Genomic DNA, 8,131 nt, shown 5'->3' on the forward strand with positions numbered 1-8,131 from the left:
TTCTCTTTTATCATAAAAAATCTGCAGACCGCTGTGGTTAAAAATAAGTCTATGACGTCATTTTAATCTATTTTAAACAATGATGCTATCGTGAGGTTAATCCCCCGAGCTATTGTCATGTCACTGTGTCCCTGTGCCCCCTCCTCAGAACTCTAACTCTATTTTTAGATGATGTCATCAGTTTTTAATAACGTTAATCCTAGGGCTATTGTGATGACAGTGTGTCCCTGTGTCCCTTCCACAGAACATTTTGATGACGTTAATCCCCTGGCTATTGTGTTAGCACTGTGTCCCTGTGTCCCTGAGCCAGAACGCTCATATTATCACTACTAATTACAAGTGACATATTGCGTAACATCATGCCTGAAAATGCCAGCAGTTCGGATGAGCGTCCCGTTTATCGTGATCTTTAAACTGTTGGTACTCAATTCAGTACATATCAGTTAACTATCAACTGACGTTGAGACAATACACAGCCCAAGAACTATCATTTTGATAATTATCTATTTTTATTATTAATACAATAATAAATCGATCAGTAGAAGGAGATAGTCAGAGTAGTCGTAAATAATACTTCTGAGAACGCCCTTTTACTCGCCCTATAATTTATAATAACGTTACAGTTTGTGAAAACATGATTTTCTCGCCTACAACTGAACAGTAGCCGCGCACTGTTACAGAGAAACATGGGCATTCACAGTAGTTTCAATACCAAGATTAACTATATATACAATTACGCGATAATTCATTTCTTTTTATTCCAAGAAAATAAGAAATAAACATGTTCTGATTTACATGTGGTGATTCAAATGATTACGTTCGGTGTTTGCTTTTGCCAGCTGAAGTCAACAATTCAGAAGACACCACCGCCTTGTTTTTCTAACCAGAGTTTCTCAATAAGAACCTCTCTTATGAGGCGGGCCCTGGTATCCTTATCGGGAATCTTGTCACAAGTTCTCATTTGAAGAAGTTCTCTTATCGTAGCTCTGTCACGCCTATTTCCGGTTTTGGGGTCGATTGCAAAATCCATTTTCCTCATCATCGTATCCCCTTTTTCAAGGCACACATTATGTGAAACAACACAAGCAAGGGCTGCCGTCTTCGTATTCTCCTGGCTGCACTCACATCTCCTAAGCAAATTACCCGCCACCTTCCCTTAAGTTGACCAAAAGCACCCTCCGTCACCATTCTGGCTAGGCGCAACCGGTAGTTGTAATATCTTTGTTGTGGTGTAGGGTTAGCGTTCGTGCATGGCTTCATCAACCACGGTTGCAAAGGAAATGCTGCATCGCCAATTATCAAGGGAGGTACAAGAAGCCCATCCACATCCTTGCCAATTTTGGGGAGATATTCCTGGTTCTTGATTTGATTCCATAGATCAGTGGACTGAAAAATGATTGAGTCATGCGAATTGCCGGGATAACCGCAGCTACCCAAACAAATCTATACTTGGAATTAACCACACTCATTAACACCACGGAAAAGAAATTTTGAAAGTTATAGTATTCTTTACATGACTCCAGTCCACCAGGGGGCACTTAATTGGTATATGACACCCATCGACTGCTGACCAACAGCAAGGGAATTGCCACGCCTCCTCCATATCTAGGATTTTGCTTCTGAATTCTTCTTCTGATTTCGGCATGTGTCTTTTGACGGTATCTTCCCGTAAACACTCCACGATTGCCTTTGTCACCTCATTGACAATCTATCCGACTGTCCGCTCTGCGATTCCTGCCATCTCTGCTATGGTAAAATAGTAGTCGCCTCTTGCAAGTCGATACAAACAAATTACTAATAGGGTTTCCGGGGAGATAGGCTCTTCAGTAATGGTGTCTTTTTCAATTGCGTTACGAATGCGACCCAGTAGAAACATAAATGTAGATCTAGATATCCTGAAATTCTCTTTAAACTGTTTCTCGCTGTAAGTAGACCATACGTTGCTAAACCAACCAACATTGCATTGGAAACGGTGGCAACACCGACTCAAGACCGCTGCTCCATTGTTGTTCGCTAACAAAAGCAAGATCAAGCATGCCACTTGGAGCAAAAGCTGTCGTCTCTGATACACTGTTCTCAGAGCTGAATATAATGCGAGTCTTCTCTTTCTCTTTTTCGCAATTAATTGCCAAAGAAAGGCCCGACGGGCACTGTATTTCGGCATTTCGCTAGCAAGTCCTTGCAGTAACTAGCCGCAGCTGTAGCCGCGCATTGAGTGAATAGCACGGGGGCACGTGCTTATTCCTGTGTTTTAATGAAGTGCAACTTGTAAATTAGTATCGACGCAGGTTCGACGTTTGCTACCACGTTGGAATTAAGTCGACTCTCTGTCGAAGTTATTTTTAATAAATTCGACGTGACTTAGATTCGACGTTTGCCCTAGGCCTTAAACACACCATTGATATAATCAGTTATTAATGGCCAGACACACTCTTCTAAGTATATCACCAGAAATGAGCTCGGTGGGGCAGCAACAACTTGTCGGCCAGGGATATTAGGTTTGTAAATTTTAGATTCAAAGTAAATGAATGTGTTTCTTGGACGTTTCACCGCCCTATTTATTTTTACGTTGAAGTTTCCACAAATCTAGTCTCCCATAGGAGCCTTCTAACCAGTCTTAACCTTTGCATAATTCTCATGTGAATCCGAATTTCAATTCTCGCGGGTGATAGTATTCCCATACGTAGCTTAAAGGGAGAATTTCCCGGTTCGGCGCATGTGTGAGCGATGACGTAGGCGCTGTCAAGCTTATTGTTTTTGGACCAATTAGAAGCGACTACAAAATACCGGCTGGCCGGATACAGCAGGCAAGTCTTATAACTTGCTGGCGTAAAATAAAATTGACCTGCCAATGTTTCAGTCACGTTTCAGAAAGAAACAAAAAGGTGCCCATGTAAAACACATGGGGATTTTTGCAACGCTTCCTGCAAATGTCTCACGACATCCAAGAAATACCAGAACTTATGCGAACGCATTCGGTTTTATTTAACTACAATGTATTACGGTATATCTCGCGGCATGGATCTTTTTGATTACGCGCGGTTCGAAAAGCCGAGACGCTCTCTCAAACGTACGTACTTAGGACCAGCATTTCATCAGCATTCAGTGATAAACTAACTATAGTGTGTTTGTTCGATAGCCTGATTTTACTAGACCAGCGAGAAGGCGAAGAACGAGAAAACCGCAAGCTTCAAGAAGCGATGCAACCGTTTAGTAACAACAACACTGAGCGTCCTTCCGAAATGCTGGAATCAATGTATTTGAAAACGTAGCTGTGGTGGCAGATCAAGACCTGTGTTTGCCATTCGCAAAAACCATAATTTTATAGATAAATGAATAGATTTTGTAGTTTGCCGGAAATATTTTGTTTGTTTGTTAACCACACAGGACTTCTACATCCACTCCACTGTCCGCTTTTACTTTTGTGCTTCCCGGAGTCCGCAGAACGTCCAGTCGCCGGTCGTCGGCCACGACGATTCCTTTGACCCGCCATCGACTAAAATGTCGATTTCGGAGGCAAAAATACTTTCAACATTACAAAAAACAAACTTATATTTACAAGAGGAAACACTACATTACAAAAAGTGGAGAACAAAGAGCGGATGATCAAAATTCGGGCACGATTTTAACAGATTATTTCACCACAAACTCACGTCGAATTTAGTGTCGACCCGCACAATTTATTTTTGAGCCGCATGCGCTTAATCGTAAACATCGGCCTTTAAAATAGACCGATCTGTAAAAACACCTAAAAGGCTTAGTATAAAAGCTGTACGCTCCGTACCCTAGGTGCCAGACACTTTTCATGCGTGGTTTCCGGTTTAGGTCAAGTCTTTGTGGTTCAGCCTTCAGCCGAAAAAGTGTTCTCGCCGCGCGCGAGAAAAAACCTCTGGTATCCAGGATATACACTCCGAGTATAATGGTCTCCTCTCTTCTAGCTTTGACTCGACCTTCCTACGTGAGAAACGCCCATCTTTTATTCTCAATTTCTTAGACTTTAATGTTTATGTCAGGTTTATGTACAAAATGATGACACTGATTGTTGTAGCTGAACTCAGAGAAAATGCGGTATTAGCCAGGTCAAGCTTAATTTGCAAACATCGCTGGGTGAAACAGTGAAGCTTTGCCAAAAGTTGAGATAGAGCTGTGTGGAATTGTACCAACATAAGGCTAGACAGAAATAAGTTTAAATTTTATTTCTTGAAGCTCCTTTGTACATAGACTAGCCTTTCTTAAATAGACATGAATCAAAGATACATCGATCATAACTGATCAAATACGTATCGCAATTTAAGTTCAATCTAAACTAACGACTATAAATCTACCAAATATGCAAATAATGGCATTGATTACGCATCGAATATAAAAAAGTACACCAGTATTAATTACCATATATATACAAAGTACAGATAATGCCATCAAATAGCTGTATTGAGACTTACTGTCCTATCAACTAGAAATCAGATTACGATTATTATGATCATTCAATGTGTATTGAAATTTTATGCCTTACAGCTCGAATCAGCGAAAATATTTAAATACCATTCACAATGTAAACAACCAATTGAGACAAAATGAGCAAGCAAAGTTTCGGCGTCTATATAACATCATTCTCAAGTTCAGCTAAAGCAAAATGATCTTAGATCAGTGTTAAATTGATTGTTGTTCAACTAAACGCTTAGTAATTTGCTCTAGCCTGAAACACAACAGTCCAGAGGTAGACAGGGACCAATCAGAAGGCCCCGGAACAACAGAAGGTAGGTTTTCAAAGACTTCACAAAAAATAACAAAAAAAAATAGCATTCATCTCTGCAAAAATGAAACTAAATTGTAACATCGAACGATCATTAATCTTCTCCATCTACTTTTAGACAACGCCACCACTGAAACCGGGAAATTAAAAGTTTTATTTGTCAAGATCTCATTCAGTATGGAGCACTTTCAATACTAATGTAACTTTTAAAAATGACGAACCACACTGCCAAACGCAGCAGATCTAGACCTGTTTTGTTTTTTGTTTTTTGTTTTTTTTTTTAGTTCACTTTGCAATTTTTTTTTTCTAGTGCTCTCTTTTTCATTATATTTTAAATCAACTTCAAGCGAGTTGCCAAATAACAAAAATTATGTGCAACAAATACCCTTGATAATCATAAGGCACCAAGGGGAATGTCGCCACCTTGTCTTTGCTGACGTCGAAAAAGTGAAACGAGAGCTCTTTTAAAGTCTGGCATTTTGATTGCATATAAAATAGGATTGACAAGGGAGTTTGCAAAACACAAAACGTTGAAAGCATAAAATAGACGAACATGTACCCACCAGGGAACAAAAGAATAAATCGCCAGTAGAAAATATATCGTAATTGGGAGCCACAGCAGTAAAGATACCACAGTCACAATGAACAATGTTTTGGTTAGTTTTTCCTCTCTGCTGGCTGCACCATGGTGCTGAGGATGAGCTCCACAAGAAAACTTCAGAACAATAGACAAGTAAGAAACACAAATAATAAATATACAAAAACCCACAAATGAAGCAGCTATATAGAAATGAATAGCTTGGTTGGAAACTAAATAATAAGTAGCAATAATTAACACTCCAGTTGTAACCCAAATTATTGTAATAATAAATCCAAACACCCGCTTTTTAATAATACGATGTCTAAAAGGACGAAATGTCGCGTGCATTCTTTCTAACGAGATCGCAGCGAGGTTTGTCAGAGAAGCTGCAAGAAACAAGAACTCTATGTAAACGGAAACGAGAGGAGGAAGTCTTTGGGTATCCCAGAAGGAGCATGATCGTCCTAACCACACAGAATCTGCGATTTCTGAACATCCTCCAACAAGCATATCTGCAACTGCCAGGTTGATCACCAGGTACATGCTGCGCTTACGAAGACTGCGGTTTTTTATAAAAACAATAGTTGTGAGGATATTAAGTGTTACTATAGCAACAGACTCGGCCATGAATACTGTGAGCCAGGCAATGCACTCAGATGAAGAGATCCACAGGGAACTTGTTTCATTTTGTGTTCCGTTTTGTTGACTAGAAGCATTATCCATCCCTCTGAAAAAAAAAATTCGATATTTATACATCTTTTATGTGGAAAAACTAGAAAAGCTACATACTTCGATTTCTGGTCTTGTAATTGTTTTTTTGTTGTAGTTGTTTTGTTGTTTTTAGAAAACTGATTGTTTTCATATCTACTAAGGACAAAGCATGAAAGGAAATAGGTTGGATGATAAAGTCGACCAGTCAATAACATTTATCATTTGGAGCTGGCAGTATTGTCTGCGCGCACTTGTATAATTTTTTTTTGCTACGAAGCCGCCTCGAGCGGCGTAAGCCGCGACAATTAGCCTTCGCTTAGACTTAGTAGAAGTCGACTTCTTATTGCACCGAAAGAGAGCATTACGAGCAACGGAGTCGTGAGGCGACAAAAACGAAAACAGATTTTGGAAATAATCTAGCTTCGGACAAAATCCTTCGCTTAAACACTTTGTCATACGCTGAAAGATACGAAATTAATAGGGTCTTCGTTTTGTAGAAAAGACCGGGTCAAACTAAAACGACGAAGACCTTCGCTAAATCACTTTGTCATACGCCTAAAGATACACAATTTACAGGGTCTTCGTTTTGTAGAAAAGGCCGTGTCAAACTAAAACAACGAAGACCTTTGCTAAAACACTTTGTCATGCGCAGAAAGATACCAAATTAATAGGACCTTCGTTTTGTAGAAAAGGCCGGGACAAACTAAAACAACTAAGACCTTCGCTTAAACACTTTGTCATACGCCCAAAGACTCGAAATTTATAGGATCTTCGTTTGGTGGAAAAGACCGGGTCAAACTACAAAATCACAACTGTTTTGCCTGTTATAGAGCAACCAAATTTTGAACTACAAAAGAGAATAAAAGCGGCTGTCGCATTCTAACTTGCGTGCAAATTTAGATCGTGTGTAACTAGCTCTTAATCTACTACTGCAACTGAATTCAAACGGCACCTTTCGCTCGCAGCTCGTAACTTCATAAAAAATTCGATTTCCTTGGCTTAAATGTCTTACCTGAGTGAAAGATGCTGAGCAGTAGTTATTCTTGTTCGGCTATCCGGCGAAGAACAAGCCCTTCCAAAATGTAACTCGGAAAAAAGCTGAGTAAAGGGCAATTGAGAAGGATACGTGCTCAGTTGAATGATGTTACCCACATGCAGTAATAACAGTTGCCTGAGTAGATTTTTAAACTTTCTGCATAAGCAAGTTGTCAATAGCTTGCACGATAATTTGATCAATTTAGCTTTATAGTAGAATTAAGTTCATTTCTTGGGCGGTATATTTACCGTCGGTTGCATCTAAACGTGGACACAAGACAAATAAAAATTCTAATAGGGTGCCAGACATGACGTGTTTTGCCGCCAAACATTTGAAGTTTGACAGCCGTTAAGCAAACTGTCGCGCCACATCAGCACGTTTCACTCATAAGCTTATTTCATTTTTCTTAACTTGCAGGCATATTTCTCGCACAGAAACAGCACTTTTGCCTCCAGAAAGTATTCTTAACACCTAAGAATTCTTACAAAGAACATATGTTAAGCGAAAACAAATTAAGTCGACAACAGCCGTCTACTCCAAACGTCGAATGTTTGGCGCCAAAACAGTCATGTTTGCACCCAATTAGAACATGTTTTTTCCTCGCGTGTACACGCTAAATGCAACCTACGGTCTTGCTTTCATAAAAATACTGTCATCCACATTGACATAAAAACTAAGGTGTTTAATTACACTGAGTCACTCTTACGAAACGTTAATATCAGGTTACAGTGATCTGAAAACTCAGATCAACATCAGATTCTTACTAACACGTTAAAGATACTTGAGGTGCATCAATAACCGTGTCCTCTATATACAGTTTGACAAAAAAGACGTTATATCACCATGCACTGATAAAAACAACCTCATACCTTATGTCACGTGATATCCTCTTGTACGATAACCCCTCTAGCGGAGGCTCATTAGCCTGAAAATGTAAACAATGACGTCGGCAAAGATTCTCTTATAGTTTCTTCATTGTATAGTTTTTATTTCGATGTTATTTGTCGATATTATTATTTTTTCATATTATCAGAGTTTCCTCATATAATGA

The 8,131-nt window shown here is 39.4% G+C and overlaps 1 protein-coding gene and 1 pseudogene across 1 annotated transcript; both read right to left on the minus strand.

Annotated features, from left to right (window-relative positions):
* Positions 1-853: 853 nt before the first annotated feature.
* On the minus strand, positions 854-1,741 carry LOC146450819 (uncharacterized; annotated as a pseudogene).
* A 2,463-nt stretch (positions 1,742-4,204) lies between these two features.
* Positions 4,205-7,210, minus strand: LOC146450820 (neuropeptide FF receptor 1-like). The gene is made up of 2 exons (XM_085099936.1): positions 7,057-7,210; positions 4,205-6,060 (listed from the first exon to the last, which is right to left on the minus strand). The coding sequence occupies exon 2, from the start codon at positions 6,054-6,056 to the stop codon at positions 5,148-5,150; it is 909 nt and encodes a 302-aa protein (XP_084956062.1). The 5' UTR covers positions 6,057-6,060; positions 7,057-7,210; the 3' UTR covers positions 4,205-5,147.
* Positions 7,211-8,131: the final 921 nt, after the last annotated feature.

Source organism: Pavona decussata, unplaced genomic scaffold (assembly GCF_977016875.1).
Source record: "Pavona decussata unplaced genomic scaffold, jaPavDecu1.1 SCAFFOLD_418, whole genome shotgun sequence".
Lineage (NCBI taxonomy): Eukaryota > Metazoa > Cnidaria > Anthozoa > Scleractinia > Agariciidae > Pavona > Pavona decussata.

What these genes read in the sequence shown, in the direction of transcription:
- LOC146450820 (XM_085099936.1), bottom strand. Translation starts at nt 6,056, where the DNA reads ATGGATAATGCTTCTAGTCAACAAAACGGAACACAAAATGAAACAAGT.